General features: G+C 33.9%; 2 protein-coding genes across 9 annotated transcripts in view; one reads left to right on the forward strand and one right to left on the reverse strand.

Annotated features, from left to right (window-relative positions):
• The window catches only part of LOC145286084 (protein FAM219A-like), a 60421-nt gene extending 58946 nt beyond the window's left edge, over positions 1 to 1475 (reverse strand). Inside the window, exon 1 of one of the 2 annotated variants that reach the window (XM_080134755.1) lies at positions 966 to 1475. In XM_080134755.1, coding sequence (XP_079990881.1) covers positions 966 to 1058 — 93 coding nt within the window. In that variant the 5' untranslated portion in view covers positions 1059 to 1475. The remainder of the gene's footprint in view (positions 1 to 965) is intronic. The other variant, XM_080134756.1, reaches the window with a different exon arrangement.
• Positions 1476 to 15573: 14098 nt separating this feature from the next.
• The window catches only part of LOC145286085 (dynein intermediate chain 2, ciliary-like), a 96667-nt gene continuing 94060 nt past the window's right edge, over positions 15574 to 18180 (forward strand). For 3 of the 7 annotated variants that reach the window (XM_080134758.1, XM_080134759.1, XM_080134761.1), the window contains exon 1: positions 15611 to 15765. In XM_080134758.1, the coding sequence (XP_079990884.1) occupies positions 15730 to 15765 (36 nt within the window). In that variant the 5' untranslated portion in view covers positions 15611 to 15729. Of the gene's footprint in view, positions 15766 to 18180 lie in introns of all 7 variants that reach the window. The other 4 variants (XM_080134763.1, XM_080134757.1, XM_080134760.1 and 1 more) reach the window with 4 other exon arrangements.

Below are 18180 nucleotides of genomic sequence, written 5' to 3' on the forward strand. Positions count from 1 at the left end.
CAATTTAGAAAAGTCATTTTTATATCGATCGATGAAAACAAAAACAAATAACTAATTAAATTACTACAAAAAAAAAAAAAAAAAATGATAATTTCAATAATTAAAGAAAAAATTAACCGCTCGATTTAAACGAGTTCAAAGGGAGACTAAATTTTCGACTTAAAGGAAAACAAACTTCCTAGCAAAACAGTATGTTAACTGCACGGTGTTGCCCGGGAGGATTACCACTTTCGTTTTTGTTGTAACGTTCGTTTGATCATTGGATTACAAATTGAAAGAAATTGTTATAAAACTACAACTAATTCAAATAATTTTGTTGTAATCTCTATAAATTATTTGATGCAAATAGCTCCCAAAAGTGTTTGCGTCGGATTTTTAAAGCCAATTCAAATGACTTTCGATTCGACTTTTTACATACTTCCCAATTTCTTTTGAAATGCCGAAGGGTCACGAACTTTTTTTTTTTTTTTTTTTAGCTATTAATATTAAAATGGTGTGTTTACGAACTGTGAATTTATAATTTCGTAATAAATTATTTTTTAAAGTTTGCTTTACTATTTTACGCCGTTTAATTTTTTTTATTATTATTTCAATACATAATCGATTAATAAATTTGCTAAAAAGTCACGTAGAGACAAGAAACGGATAAGTAAAAACACAAGTACCATTGTATCAACATAAAAACCGGGGGGGGGGCAATAATCACAAACTATGAACGAGTTTAAATCTTTTCGAAAGACTCACAATCGTTGTCCTTGTGCCAAACAACATTCAAATGAGGACGTGTAAAAACACATTTTGACGATAGTGACTAGAACTTGCCGAAAAGTTAAATTGTCATCATCACATATTTGTGTGTCCAAAAGAACGAGAGAATAACAGACCCGACATAATTAATAATGTGAATAAGTGCTGTTTAAACAATAACAAGCTCGACAAACTTATTTAGAAATAGTTTTACTTACAGATGTTGCAGTTGGTGTTTGTGTTTTGAATGGTTCTGTTTGAGAAGCTGGCTTTGGATCACTGTCAAATCCACTGTCTTCCATGCTATCCATTATTCTTGGAGAGGGAACCACACGTGGGAAGGGAGTGGCAAGTATGGCAGCCCTCTTAAGAAACTTCCCCAAAGTGGGTGATAATATTTCTCACCCACTTTTAGATATAATACAACTAATAATAAAAGAAATAAAACGGGCTGGTTTCCTGGACATTCATCGTCGTGAATGCCTGTGGTTGAGAGACAACATGGACATTTATGTAATAATTCCTCCGCCAATTCTTGCGAAGTTATTCGAACTGACTTAAGTTAGCTTCTTTTTTTTCCTCCCTTTCTTTCTTCTTTCTTTCTGACCGCCCCTCCCTCGGGCGGAAGTGAAGAAGAGATTCTGGTGATGTGGCAACGGTGGTCGATTGTAAAGTATGGATGAGCAGACAGACAACAAATCTCTCTATTCCGATGCGTTGTTTGTTCCGGAAGTAGAGTACTTCAAACCAATCTCATTGTTTTTGCACGCACGTATCGATACAATTCCCGACCTTTTTTCAATTTACAACTGAAACTTTGTAAAAAGAAGAAGAAAAAAAAAAATCGGGTTTGTATTACTGTACACACAGATTCGAAAAAGTTGTCAACAAACAAATATATAACAAATAAATGTTATCAAAGGCAAGATAAGTTACTTTTCTACCTAACTGGATATATTTTTTGTGTTTTTTTTTGTTTGTTTTTTTTTACATGGGGGTCACCACTTATCAAGGCCCGAAGGCCACTCTGGGATAAGGGTTATTGCGTGTACAGTAATCAATGAGATAGTATTGTAGTAATCATTAGTATTGGGGTTTTGATAGAGTGTCTTGTCTTACTTAAGGGGCCGGTTTGTCAGGAGTTTGTTTATGTTGGACTTGAAGACGTCCAAGTTGTAGTCAGGTGGGAAACAGGCAAGCGGCAGAGAGTTTTTTTTTGTTTGTTTTTTTTTTACATAGGCATCACCACATTATCAAGGCCAAGAGGCCACTCAGGGATAAGGGTGTACAATAGAAATTGGACAATATAGAAATCGTTAGTAATGAAAATTTGTTAAATTTGATAACTTATATGGAACGGCTCATCAAGAACTTATTTACGTTAGATTTGAAGACAACCATATTGTAGTCAGCCGGAAAGCAGGAAAACGGAAGACAATTCCACAGGCGTGCAGTTCTAAGAAAGAAGCTTTGTTCATGGAATCTACGTTTAGGTTTAGGCACAGATAAAGAGTGAGGGAAATTATTGATAGTGTTTACAGCTAGACGAGTGTTTCTTGTGAAAGTTTGGCGAGGGGGGACCATAGATTGAAGCTCAGTCGAACACTTTCCATGAAAATAACGATACATCAGAGACAAACTCGCAATATCTCTTCTGTGAGATAGAGGTTGCAAGGAAGAGAAAAGGACATCTCCTACGAGGCTACGAAGTCTATTTTGAACTCTATCAAGGCAGGACAAGTCCTTTCTAGCAACTCCTGCCCAGATGTGGCAACAGTATTCCATCCTTGGACGTACCTGGCTCTTATATAGATAGAGAATAGCATCAGCAGTGAGATATCTACCGGATCGATAGAAAGATCCCACCATTTTTCCAACGGCCTTGGCAACAGATTTGATGTACGTGCTCCATTTAAGATCAGGAGTAATGGTCAAGCCAAGAAGCTTGTCAAAACTTGAGGCCTCCTGAAGACGAGAGCCATTCATTTCAATTGATGCCAGATGTGGATCAGAATGTTGATGATGTAAAGAGAGAAGCTTGGTTTTAGATGCATTAAAAGTAACCAGCCACTCCTTACCCCATTGTACTATGTGCTCAAGATCAGAGGAGAGAGAATTGGAGAGAACTTGGTCGTTTACTGTCTTAGATGTGCTACCATAAATGGTAGTGTCGTCAGCATAAATGTCTACAAATGATGTAAGGATGTGATTTGGAAGATCATTAATGTAGATCAGGAAAAGAGTTGGGCCCAGGATGGACCCTTCAATGTAACATGTTTATTCAGCTCGAAAAACATGCAGTGTTTACCGATGTATTGGAAAATTCAAAATGGCGCCCAACACTCTCTTTAACATGGTAAGTTTGGGAAAGGGTGTTATAAATAATAAACTAGACAAAATACTATTAAAAAAACACCGAATATATGTCAACTTATGTCACGGTAACATATATTGAGCGAATTTCTAACAGTATTTTGTCTAGTTTATTATTTATAACATCTTTTCCTGAACTTACCGTGTTAAAGAGAGTGTCGGCCGCCATTTTGAATTTTCCAATACATTGATAAACACTGTATGCTTTTCGAGCTGAATAAACATGTTACATTGAATAAAAACACAAAAAATATATCCAGTTAGGGAGAAAAGTAACTTATCTTGCCTTTGATAACATTTATTTGTTATATATTTGTTTTTTGACAACTTTTTCGAATCTATGTGTACAGTAATACAAACCCAAAAAATCAATCATGGCAAGGAAATTATCTGTTGGAGATCCTTGTTTGCTTTTTTTTTTTTTTTTTAAATTTCATTTAAACTAAAAATAACTAAAGTATTCTATTTTCTAAAACGCAAGTATTGTCTTCGGTAGAAAATATTTGATTATTTTTTAATTTTTACAACGCCTATAATTCCGACCATTTATAGTTCAGATCAAAGGGGCCTGGGATTTTATCCTCAGCCCCCCTCCCCTCCCAAATCAACAGAAATTAAACCATTCCTTTAATGACCTGATCCCTGTTGATTGTGGTTTAATGCTGTTGATGTACAGTTCTAGGTGGTTCACCTTCCTAAGCTTTGCCTTCTCTCTGAGAAATGATTAATTTATTGCTAATTGCCTGAGGCACATTTACTGAGTAATGCTGATGGAACTACCCAGGAACTTTCTGACTCTGATATCAAAGTTGTTGCAGTGGGAGAAAACTAAATATCTTAAAGGGGACTAATTTTCACACTTTGCTGCTTTCTGATAAACACATTCTTAGCCAGTTGTGGCAATTTTTGGCCTTGGTGTTGTACTGAGAAGTCTCTCAGCCTATTTAAAAAAAATTTTTTACTGTTATTTGACCCAAAACAAGGCACAGTGCCACTTTGACGTAAGCAACTACTATTTGGAAAGCAGTTTTACAGGGATATTATGTAGGGAGTTGAGCAGGGAGATATCTGTTCACATTACACTTGAACTTTTGCATGTCAGTACAGTCAAGGAAGCAGGGACCCAGGGATCCAGAGACCCAGGAGGGAATTTCAAAATCTAGCAGTTTGAAGGAAGAAACTATTTGAGTAGAAGGCTTTCTAGCATCTAGGGATCTCTATAGTGTAGGGGTGGGATTTTGTTGTTTGTTGGGTTAGTCAAGAGTATTTATACGGAGGGGGTACAAGTGCTTTGAGTTCGGCAGAGCACATTCCATTAAAATATTTGTAAAATAGGCACAGAGATGTAACATCTATGTGACGAAGGTTGGAATTTGGTTGTTAGCGCGGGACCTATTAGATTGTGTTGCTCGTTTTTAAACCCTGTCTTACAGCAAGAAACTAGTAGCATATGCACCAGCTCAGATGTGACAACAATATTCTATGCATGCGCGACTAGTAGCCTTGTAAAGGTACAGGATACTCTCAGATGTGAGTAACCTTCTAGCATGGTAGAGAGAGCCCACCTTCTTTGCAGCAGCCTTGGTAATGCTCTTGGCGTATTTGTTCTAATTTGTGTTGCCTGTAAATGTTTGAAGCCAAGGAGTTTGAACAAAGTACTTTCAGGTAGTGTTTCATTAATAGGGCTATGACAACAATATTCTTATCATTGTTTTGACTCTCGAGTATATATCCGACACAATTAGATATAGTTAACCAACCAAGAACCACATCACTCTATATAAAAGTATATAAGATATCAACGGATACACACTTGAGAGTCAAAACAATGAAAAGAATATGCTGTTGTCCTAGTTCTAATCATTAGATATAGGAATCGGTGGTTGAGAATGTTTCTTTGTAATTATTAAAGAAAAGAAGTTTAGTCTTGGCACCATTGAATGTTTACATCCATTTATGGCCCCATTCCACTACAGACTTGAGATCTTCAACTAAGGTTTTAGCCATTTTCTTGGATATTTGTTAATTCATTTTCTCCTTGAGCCTTTAGGGTGATGTCATCAGCAAATATACCCATCTCAGAGACAATTTTATCAGGGAGGTCATTTATGAATATGAGGAATAATAAAGGTCCAAGGATCAACCCCTGAAGCACATTCACATTTATATCATGTTATTTAGACCATCAAGTACAACCTGAATTTTTCTCTTATTTAAGAAGGATTTTATTACGTTAAGTATTCATCCAGTAATTCTATATGATTTAATTTTCATGAGAAGACTGCCAAACGCTGTCAAAGGCTTTGGATATGTTCCCAGCCTTGTCCAGTGTGTGATATATATGTTTGGAGATTACAGTTAGGATATCTGCCTAAATCTATATCATCAGTCAGAAAGAAGTTTATTAGCTATGAGGCAGCAAACTAGTGCTTGATTAAATAAGGATTCAAAGATTTCCTCCTAGCTTGTCCAATCACAAGCCAGCTATCAATCACGTGACAGAGTATATAAATAAAATCTAAAACTCTCAATCCTCTTTCTCGCTGCTTTGCCCAGAAGCACACATCACCTGGGGATTCGGTCCTAGGCAGAACGTGAGTACTACAAGCTAACATGACGACCTTTCAAACTCTCATTTGTTTCCACGTGTGATACCTTAGCGAACATTCTTTGTAATGCTAAAGAACACACACCTACACACACCTATTCTTTCTTACCACAAGACACTAACCCTTTGTCCTATCTCTACTATCGGGCACATGCTCCTACATACATAAACACACTGAAATCTTTGCCCTTTCTTTCTCTTTTAACCGGTTTCCTTCGTACTGACGGCTACTACCTATAAACATGTGTCAACAGAACTAAACTGTTCTCTCCTTCAACCAGCCGGCATGATATTAATTCTATCTCTACACAAATATTCAACCTACTAACTTGTCTTTCACTCTTGTACACTCTACTATTGAAGATAACAAATAAAGTTGTTTATTAATATAGAATTAAACTTCCATTGCGTTGTCCCCCATCTCTATGTCTTGGTGAACTCAACGTGATATGAACATGCAACCCCATTCCATTTTGTATTCAAAATTTGGTGACCCTAGAACATATAATTTTCTGGTGGCTTTATTTGTTATTTTCATTGTGCTTTAAAACAACAAACTTTCAGTATCACTACACTCCACTTTGTTACAGAATTCTTTCCTTTCAAAAACTCATTGTGACCGCATACTCGTCACAAACAAAACAAAGGAGCATTAAAAAAAAAAACTGCCAAAATACACTGACGAGCGAAAACAACCTTCAAATGTCGCTTATCCATGATTTGAAAATTTCCTAGAACACTGTTCTAACACCGGACATTGTTTTCGCCAAAAAGAAAGATAAAACATCCTCGTTGAACACGATAAACTAAAAAACATGAAACATGTTTAAAGACACATGTCACATAAACAAAGCTAAAAACATTTTAGCAGAAATGCATTTCATAAGAAATACTTCCCACATTTTCACGAAAAAAATAAAATGTTTCAACCGGACACGTTTCCTTGAAACAAAACAAAGATTCCGTTTTGTATTCTATAGGTTACTTCCATTTCTTTCTTTGGCTATCTGCAACATATGTAGAATTTATTTGCCATGTACACCAAAGCGATGGGCTATTCTGAAGAAGCACATCACCCACCTTACAGTTAAAAGACTCCCAGACAGCAAAAGTGGAAGCTGTTAAACCGTTGTGTTTTCAGACAACAAAGATTTTGGAAGCGATCGAAGAATTAGAATGAATTTCTGTGGATAGTCAAGATGGATTTATCAGCATGGAATGTTGAACTTTAGCCATTGAAATCAGGAGCTGGCATTTCCTTGTTTGTTTGATTACCTGATATGACTTGCTGTTTCAAATAAACATTATAAGTAAAGCGCTAAGAGTCTTTCAATAGGCAAGGCTGGCGTGTCATTTTTTTTCACAATATAGCCAGAACTTGTAATAGTCAGAATTAAAAGCAAGAGAATTAGCTGATGAGCATGAAGTGGATTGTGCTTAGGATAAGAAAAAAAAAATGTTTCTTCAGATACGAATCAGTAGATGAATCAGAACATCAGACTGGTGGAGAAACGTTTTGGTGAGAATTTTTCTATCCATTCATGGATTCAATTTCACAAAGTTTTCATGAATGGTTTGAAAATATGAATGATTTTAAATCAAAGTATGTTTTTGGTGCTAATGCAGAGAGTGATCCACGCTATTTTTTAAATCGTATTTCCAAGTTTAATTAAAGTTTTATTATATGTTTTTTTATTCAATTGTAAGGTTAAAGTACAGAATAGGAACAAAACACCCTCCTCTCCCCCTGTTAAGAATGGCTTTTTAAATAATAATGTTATTATTTCAGCACAGATCACTGTCTGCATGAGTACCATGTTTTTGTTTTATTTTGTTTTGTTTTTTGTATGGCACAAGTAACATGAAAAATGCCATGACCTCAGCCATGTTGCCGTCATTCTGTGCTGCTTTGACAAAATGTGTTGGAGAAGATGGTATTGACTGTAAAAATCTTGAAAGAGAACATCAATTTTGTTAACTTCATGGACAGTAAAATGTGTATGACATTTTCCGCTATTGAATGCGTAAATTATATACAACACACGCTATTGAATGCGTAAATTATATACACACACTTGTCGATTTATATCTAAACATAGGTTTTGGATTTAGAATTATAACCATATTATCAGTTTCAGTGGCATTCTGTGAGTGCAGTTTCTTTAAATTGAAATTATTTAAAAACTTTCTTCAGAACCCTATGTCTCAAAGCCGTTAGCTGGCTTATCTGTAATAATCATTAATTATGAACTAAGCTGAGAAACTGACGCAGAGTATTTAGTACAGCAGTTTGTCACAGAGAAAGTCTGAAAAGTGAAATTTTAATTATAAGGTTGGAAGAGACAAAAATTTTCTTCAATTCCATTTTCATTTTTGATAAAATCTGTTTATTTTTCCGGCCCTAACTAAAGCTTTCTTCCAACTGCATTTATTGCTTTAGAATGCACCAACTTTTGTTTTAATACCATTTTGAAGTAATTTTGATAAAAAGGGTATTTTTTACATATACATATTTTTATAAATATTTTCCAAGACTTTTTAAAAAATATTTTATGAACTGTTGATTTAAGTAATCACATACATTTCAACACACATACAGATCAGCATATAGTATACATAAAAATACTTTTATTTACTATTTTATTTAACATACAAGAGAATACAAATTAACATCCACCTAAAAACCTATTTTCCCTCTCATTATTTACCATTCAAATGAATTCCATGTTTACTCTTAATAAAAGACAAAATTACCTTTATTTGAATTAACAAATAAGTTTTCATTAGTGTTCATTTGTTTTATTTTAATTTTTCTGCCTTTTCATCGCTGATACATTAAATCGTGACATTAGTTTTGGTTGCTATTGTTAATGGATTTGTGAAATAATTAAATTATTCAACGAACCTGTTATAGAAGTTTGCAGAGCATAAAAATTATCTTTGAATTAAAATATTTTAATTAGAAAATTAGAGAACTATTTCTGCTGTAAAATTATGAGATAAATTTTCTTGTTTTGAGGTAAGTTCAAACTAGCACCAAAAGTCAGATCGATCGAAAAAAAAACTTCATGCATTTTCTTTATACGTTTGCATTAATCGCATCATAGTGGTGATGTAAGTGCCTTTTAGCAATTAATAATTTTTTCCTACATTATAACATTTTAAAACAACTCGGTTACTTTTAGCAACATTTTGTTACTGTTGTTTGGATTTAATTCGTTTTTCTTCTTTCTCATCTCTATAGCAACATAGTCTGACACTCCCTCTCCATTTTTCAAATAATGTTATAAAGTCTAAGTTTTGATAGTATATCAAACTTTTTGTAGCAAAATATTTTTGAAATTTGTTTTTAAATACTTTAAAAATTCCTTTAAAAGACTTGCAGAAGATAGAGAGTTGAAACGCAATGAAATAGTTATAAAATAGTTAGTAAATTCCAGCAAATAGCTAAAAGTTGTGAAAGCGTTTGTAATATGGAGCTTCAAAACATCAATTCTGCAATTTCTTCCGTTTTGTTTTTTGTTTTTGTTTTTGTTTTTGTGATCACAGAATATTTACATTATGAGAGTATGATATTTGGCTTAAAGTACCACTTATTGTGGGTTCAGTATGTTGAGGGAGCACAAACCTGTTACACCCACATCACGTCACCTTTTCATTTTCTTTTTATTTGTTTATTAAAAACAAAAAAATATTATTGCCACCCGGACTTAGATTTAGTTGTAGGGTTGTGAAAAGGGCATGTATTTCTTATGATTTTTCACATTAAAATATTTTATACTAAAGTTTGATCAGGAACATTAACTATACAATAAATTGTTCAGGATCATTAACTCCATATGGGCTATTAAAAGTCAATTTCACCTAACCAATAAGTTTTATTTAATCTGGTTTGATAAAAAAATGAACAGTTTAATTAAAAATTAGTTTTTTGTTCAATGTTGTCTTCTTTTTTTTTAAATTTTTTGTATTGTCACTCAGATTCAGTGTAAAGGAGGGATATGCATTTTCATGATTTGTTGTGGTGTACCAAATCATCACTGCCATTTTGCTAACAAAATTTCAACACTAACCTACACTCCTCAAAATATGTTACAAGCATGACTTTTCTCAAATAAGCTCGAGCTTACTCCTGCAACTCCCAGCAACTCCAGTTCAGTCTTGAAGCTACCAGAGACCCCCCACAGTTTCTAACAACTCCAGCGGCTCCAGTTCACTCCTACAGCTTCTAGCGACTCACTCCCACAGCTTTCAGCAACTCTAGAGGCTCAGTCCTGTGGCTTCCAACAACTCCTGCAGTTCCCAGCTCATTCCTGCAGTTCCAGCTACTGCTTTACGGTGCCCATTGACGTTCAGCTATGTGTTCCAGTGCCCACTGAAATCCAACTACTAGTTCCAGTACTCACTCACTGACTACCAGTTTCTAGTGTCAGATCCGACTCAGATCAACCTGAGGCATGCTACCCTACCTTAGAGACATGAGAATCACAACTCCATGAGACGCCCATTCTCCCTCTGGCTGATTCTGATATCCATTGCCGTACATTTTACCTTTTTTCATGATAAAAATAAGACACGATATCCTATCATGTTTTAATCAATCATCTTTGCTATTGCTGTTACTTTTCTTGCCTTGCATCTGTCTTTTTAGTTATGTGGTCGATCGGCACCTTTTCGGCCTTTTGCAACAGACTTTTAAGTTAAAAGTAAATTTTATTCTTATTTAAATTAGATGTGAGTGTTAAATATCATTAACAAAAAACACACACGCTCTTCTTTAACTTTTCTACTAACACTATGTCTGAATAGCAATACAAAATTTTCTCACCATCTATTTGTCTATTTACCTTATGTTTTTTTTATGTGTGGGGGGGGTATTTTGTTTATAACTGTTCAACCTTTAGAGGCCCTTAAGCTCAATTTCGATTACTCTCTCTCTCTCATCAGCAAAAATATTGAACTTGCAGCCATATAACTTCTTACGGTTGTTTGTAGATTAGGTATATGGGATTTCCAAATGACAGATTTCCATGACGTCAGCAAAATCTACGTTTCTTTCTATTTTAAAATTGTCAGGATGAAAGGATGGGCATTTATCCGTCTGTGATGATTGGAGAGCAAAAAGACCATCCTTCTTACTTTAGGAGAAATGTGAACGGCGTATTAAAGGTTGATGGAGAGAGAGACACTGAAAAAGAAAATAATTGAAATTTTTCATATTGCTTTGAATAAATTGAATAACACAAACATTTAGGGATTATCATTGTAAGATTTATTCAGGTTTGCAATATTATTTTGTACTCTATAAGAAAAGCAATATTAATGAATGACAAAGACAATTCATACAAATAATGATTGAATCTTCTATTTATATAAAATTAGGTATGTTCATGTTTTACAAGTGCTTCCACAAAATGTACCCCGATGAACTTATTGCACTTGTACCCCCCCTCCGACAAACTTGACTAGCAGCAAAATCCCATCCCTCCACTATAGAGGGAATCAAATGCCAGAAAACTTTCTAACAGCTTCTTCCATACAGATTTTTTTGCATTTGGAATTCAGTTCCTGTTTCCTGGATTGTACCAATATGCAGAAACATAAATGTCATATGAGCAAACATTTTGCTGCACAACTTCCCACTTGGGATGTCCCTAATCAGAGAAACCCCTTACGTCTCAGTGGCATTATGCCTCGTTTGGGATGAATATAAGCAAACAAGAAAAATGTTTTATGTATTTGAATGTACAAGATTCACTCTTATACTAATTAACTGATCATCATGAATTTTGGGACACAGCTGTTATAAGAAAGTTGTCTAAATGTGGGCTATATTTAGTTTATGGAAAAGGGATAAAAAGGAGGTGGAAGCCCTTCATGAAAATTCAAATACCACCATATTTTGTGAAATCTTAAAATAGATATTAGACATGAATTAATAAAAATCCTCAAATTTCAATTTCTTTGGGGGTATTTTAAAGAGGTTTCAGGAGGCATGATTTGCAAGTTCAAATATTTCGAACTGGCCATATTCAATTAGCAAGATTCCTAGAATTTCAGTTTCTTCTTATGACTCCTTAAGCTTAATCCTTATACACACTGACTAATCACCTTGCAAGGTGCATTGATTTCATTTGGAAAGTAGAAAATTCAGGATAAAATTAAAATTTAAGAAAAATAATTAATTTTATCAAAACTGTGAGTGAAAAAAGGAAAAATGGAGAAATATTTTTTAATTCAATAGTCCCTATTCTACAATAGAACCGAGTTCCTATTTATTTGCACCCCTATTAAAGGTAAACATAAAATCAGCTTTTAATATTGAGGAGATTTGGGCAATGTTTGGCATTGCCGGTTTTCCTACAATACATATGTTCAAATACAAGAATACTAATGAAAACAAAGTAAGAACTCGGAAACAAGAAAGTATGCACCAAGCAGTTGTAGAGCCACAATCTAACTAATACAGCCCTGATGAAAATTCTAGAGTAGTTGGCATCAGGATCCATCATATACAACACTGTCCCCCCCCCCCCAAAAAAAAGAAGCTGCTGGTAGTGTGATCTCATGACTATAGAACAGATACTATATTATCACTACTACAAAAAAAAAAAAAAAAATGGAGGAAATAATGCCTGGGCAGATGGTCTTCTGTAGTAAGCAAAGAAGTGTCAGACATGAAACTGAAAATTGATGCAGTAAGAGTGGTAACATTGATCCTGTGTTATTCTTTTGAGTGTTTAGGGTCAAATCTTTCCTAAATTTACATGCAACTGCTTATCCTTACTACTCTTGTTAACGGGTATAAAACATTGCAATAGTGAAATTACTGAATAGCTGCAACCAATGAGGAGGACTTAATGCGAATCAGACAATCTTTAAGAATGATCTATGCAGAATTCTAACTCGCTTAACAAACAAATAAAAAAAATTATGAATGGCTTGATTTAGTCGTAGGCATTGCAGGAATATCGGTGCTGAGTGCCTGGTTGGGTTATTTCTTCAACGTCAACAATGTTGGTGAAAATATGAACGCTTTAGTGAGGTTGAAGTACAACTTGTAATGTTTGATTGCTTCTCCAACAATGCTGGTCGAGTGTAGCCGTCACTTTGAGATTGAAGAATAGTTTGGTGGACTGAAAGAGAAACTGTTCTGAAAAAGACAGGCTGGATAGATATATCTCAAGTGTTTCTTTGTGAGTTGTTCTAGAAAAAAGGAATTTTTTTTATACATACAAATTGATTGCAAGAAAAAAGTTGAAAGAAATGTTAGTTAATGGGCTTGTTTCAGGAATGGTCCAGTGTGTCGACAGCTGGACAAGTTGCTAGAAGTCCCTCCCGTATGCGATACTCTTCTAGAAAGAATTCTCTCCCGTGTGCAATACTCTTCTAGAAAGAATTTTTAATAAAAAGATATCGGGGAAACGAATGCCAACAAAAATCATCATCATGAATGATGCTCATCAATAACAACAAACAGCAGGAGCAGCTGATCATGTTAACAGCTAAACCAATAGCACTACTCAAAAACTGGATGACGTCATAGCAGCCATGACCATAGTAACTATGTGGATTAGGTTAGTAAGTAAAACTGCAACAAACGTCCTGTTGCCAGAAAAAAAAAATTCAGCTCCGTAATTTACTACAGTCCCAGGACAGAAGATTAGCTACAAGTTGATATCTGAAATGCGATCAACAGATTTCCTGGAGGCAGGAGCAGAAGGACTAACAACAGCTACTATGATATTGATGATCATACCAAGTAGCTGGTCTGAGGTGATTTTCTGATCACTTACTGCTAAATTTGGCCATTAATGGGCTAAGTACATTTGGTAGTCTCAAACATAAAAGAAGACTGAAGTTCATGTCAAGTAACAGAATTAGGTTTCTTACTTGTAGCAGCCACCATGCAGGTCCACAAGGAAAAAGAGTGAGGATAACATCATGTGTTGGCCATTGGGAGATGAATTCAGAGTGTTCTGCTTACAAGATAGAATCTTGTTATTTTTGTGGGATGATGAGAACTTACTTATTCAAATGAGCATTCGTTGGCATGGTCAACTTCTTGCTAAGATAAAAAGAGGAGGAACTTTCCACCCAGCAGAGAGAAAAAAGTTGGCATGATAAGTTGGAACTACATCGAGTATTTAAGGAGAGAGAAAGAGAAAAGATTAACTTGGCATTATTTGTATCAGGTTATTCGAATGATGAGATTCATATTTAGGAGAATTGTTAATATAATTCAAGAATTTTACTTTGTGTGTGTGTGTGTGTGTGTGTGTGTGTGTGTGTGTGTGTGTGTGTGTGTGTGTGTTTTCAATTTTCACTACTACAACTCACCATTTATCAAGGTAAAAAAACATTCGAGGATAATGAGATGAATAAATTGACAGTTTAAAACAGCAATGATTTCCCCGTTGTCAGAAACATTGCTTATAATGTGAAACTCTGTTTCAACAGTAGTAGCAAAAACAAAAGCAACAAGAGAAACGATCTCGGTAAAATATTCAATGTTTATTGGTTGAAATACTTGATAGTGATTTGTTAATTGTATCAAAATATTCAATATCAACTGGTCATTTAAAGCGAACTAATCAGAAAAGGTCACTCTGGGATCCAAGCACCTGCTAGAATTTGCGACAAAAGTGAAAATCCATGGACAGCCATCAGTGAGAAATTCAGCTGGTATTTATCTTTTTCTCACTGCAGGATATGACACAAGGCTGGAGGGTGAGGATTGAAAAGCTAATGGGCAAGAGGAAGTACATTCTAGCTTACATTCCTTGGTAGGAATGCCTCAGGCGATTAGCAGTAAATTAACCCCTTCTTAAAAAGAGAAGATAAAACCTGGGTGGGTTGACCTCTAAGAACTGCTCAAAACCAAACCCCAGCTCAATATAAACAAGGCTACTTAGCTTCCAATATGGCCCAGACACTCTCAGACTGATTGTCAAGGACATATCTTCAACTAGTATGAACAATGTGGATGTAAAATTACCTTTGCTCAAAGCTCAACGTGCCACACGAACCTATTTAAGTCACAACATGTTATTAGCTGCTACACAGACTCATGGCGGGCAAACTAAATTTGGCTTTGGCCACTTCTTGTCAAAGAACACAGGATGCCGTGGATAGATTTTGGCATTTTTGATATTGCCTTATTTTCTACAGTGGAATGTGAGAACTTGTTGTTTTCTAGGCTTACTGTGTTTTGAATGGGTGGTGTGTAATGATTTTCAATCCTCTCATAGTAGTCATCATCATTCAATTAAAAAGAAAAGAAAATATTTACTTGTGAAATCAGTTGCTGCAGTTCCCAAGCGACATGAGAATATTTTTAGCATCTGTCATTTATAAATTAAGTTTGATTATCAAGTTATTTACAAGAATAAATTTTTTATCAACCAATTTTGTAGGTGAATCATATTTACAACCCAAAATACATTTTTTTTTTTCATATTAAATCTTTGTCAATATGTATGGTCATATCATAGAATTATCTAACAAATTAACCCGACAGTGGCTTTGTTGTTGTTGCACCGTTCTGTTCAGTCCTAGAAGGTCTACTCTATTCAGTCCTAGAAGATTCACTCTCTGAATTATCTTCTCTCTGAGAAGAAGTTAGTTTATTGCTAATCGCCTGAGGTGCAGTAGGCGCACCTATTGGGGAATGCTGCTTGAGGGTCTCAGGCGTTTTTCTTGGCCAGAATGTGCTTATCCTAGTGCGTTGTGCGTTGGTTTCTCAAAAAAACACACCTGATATTGTGTCTAAACTTCTGGCAAGAAAGTGAATGATATGGTCGTACAATTATTTTATTACTCGTCCCTATAGCCTATTGTGGTAGTTGAGTGACCGTCGCAGTCGCACATGTTTGGTCGTGATTTTCGTTACCAATGGCAACAGAACACAAGATCGAAGACGAGACGGCAAACAACAACAACAACAACAACGTTCGCCCGAAACAACTGAACAAAATTATTCTAAAATTCTAAATAGCAAAATGCCTTCCAAAACAGTAACTATGACCAAGAAAATGGTTCGTAAAATATTGCATTAGTTCAATCAGAATTGTGTTGTTTTTGTTTTGTTTTAAATGAAGAACTAAATATTTCCAGATTTTTTAAACAATTTAATTAAATTATTTATTTAACAAAACAAACAGAACTACATTTCATTAAACATACTAGTTGAACATTTATTTATTTATGTATTTGTTCGTGATGCAAGTTCAGAGTTCAATCTAATTAAAACACAAAAATAAAGAAAAATCTTTACGACGTACTCGTTCGAGTCGTTCGTCACGGAACGAAAGTGCCGTATCCCCAAAATCACGTAAATTGATCAAATAGTTTTTTTATTCATAAAAATCATTTTTCTTCTTTTTTTTAAAAGAATTTTACTAGTAAATCGTAGCCATTACAAAACTGATTTTGATCTTGATAGTTCAAATTTAGTTGTTTCTCTTCCTCGTAAAATTTTATTTTTTAGTTAAAAAAAATCTACTTGATCAATTTACGTGATTTTTGGATTACAAGATTTTCATTCCGTGAAGGGTTATCAATGATTACTACAATACTACATCATAAAGATTTTCCTTTATTATTGTTTTGTTTGTTTGTTTGTTTATTTGTTTGTTTGTTTGTTTGTTTTAAATTAGGTTGAACCCTGGACTTGTACCTATTTATTTATTTATTTACAATAAAAAAATGGTTTCCTCGGGTTCATTTGTGCTATTAACAATGGTAGACTTTTTTTTTTTTTTTGCTTTTAAGTTTTAATTCTAGTCATAAATAATTTATGATAAATTATATTCTATTCAGCAGTTTAAAGGCTTTAAACTTTCTTTCGCTAATAAAACATATCATTTTAAATCCATAGCGCTTCTTCGGAATTAGAACGAAAATAGAAATATTGATTTTTAATTAAAACCAATTGTCATGTCGAAATTAGTAAAATATCCAAAAATTACGAAAGATGGTAAAGTAGAAAATTGATTGCTAATGAAAATAATTTTCGAAATAAAATTGCTAATTATACTTTAATAATAAATTGCTAATTATACTTTAATAATAAACAGAATAAACAGGAGAGGTAATTGAAGTCTGTTACATTTCACCCAAAAACGATGGAGTCGCTTGTAAACTCGTGAAAGTATATGTTTTATGTAAAAATTCAGTAATATGTTACTAATTGCGACATGATAATTGAGTAGATAACATTGCTTTCAATTGAAATTGACAACAATTAAGTAGACATTGGATTTTAATGGAAATTCAATTCGAATTTTATTCTAATACCGAAGAAGCGCCCCGCCCCGCCCACTACATCATATTAACACTACCACTAACACTAACTCTGGGTAGCAACAGAGCACCTCTACTACTACTACATTTAAAAAAAAAAAAAAAAAAAAAAAAAAAAAACTAAAATTTAACTAAAACGGTTACATGTCGTTTAAATGACATCTGTTCGGAAAGTGGATTATCATTTTACAATTAATTTATATGCTAAACTGATCTCCCACTCCAAGTCTCCAAAATCTCCAAAGTTTGTCAGTGTGACCAGACCAGTGTGTTTATGGAATCGCTAACAAAAAGTAGAATCTCATTTTTCTTTTCCTCAGAACTAATATTCGGTTCTAACATACAATAATATCTTTTAAAGTCTTTAAGGGATAAATAAAAAGTAATTTACAAATTAAAGTTTAAATATTACGGTTCATTTAACCAAAAGAAAAACATTGATTTACTAAATGCGCCCACCTCACACACCACCGTTGTTAAAGTAAGATTATTGTTATATCGATAACTAGCTGTATCTTCCCGGCATTGCCCAAGATACATTAAAGTCATTTTAATTTTTAATTTTTATTTTCTTGCACATTTTTAAAACTTATACAGAAAAAGAAATAAAATTTTGGTTGTAAAAGAGATAACTCTTTTTATATGCTTTAATTAAAACTCCGCTGTGTTTTATTTATTTTTGTAATTAATAATAATGTGCTTGTTTTTATTACTGTTTTTAATATGTTTTGATTTTGATGGAAAAAAAATTTCCATCCCAAATCAAGACATATATTAAAAGTAAAGTTTTAAATATTTTAATTATTGTTTGATTAAAAAAATGTTTATTTATTACTGCTTTTTTTTATTTCCATTAAAATGAAGAAATATATTCAAAGTAAGGTTTTAAGTATTTTAATTACTGTTTAGAAATCTACCGTATTTGTTTAATTAAAAAAATTACGCTATCTTTACATTAGTGCTAATAACTAGCAGCAAAATCCCACCCCTTCACCGCAGAAGATTCTAGATGCCGAACCATTTTCCTTTGGAATTCTCTCCATGCTCTCTATTTCCTTAATTATACCAACATGCAGAAATTTTAATGTTATATGAACAAAAAACTTTGCTGCCCAACTCCCCATCTAAGTTCTCTCTATAATTCCAGC

The sequence above is a fragment of the Euprymna scolopes genome, chromosome 10 (genome assembly GCF_053919585.1).
Source record: "Euprymna scolopes isolate OS-2025 chromosome 10, ASM5391958v1, whole genome shotgun sequence".
In the NCBI taxonomy this organism is placed as follows: domain Eukaryota; kingdom Metazoa; phylum Mollusca; class Cephalopoda; order Sepiida; family Sepiolidae; genus Euprymna; species Euprymna scolopes.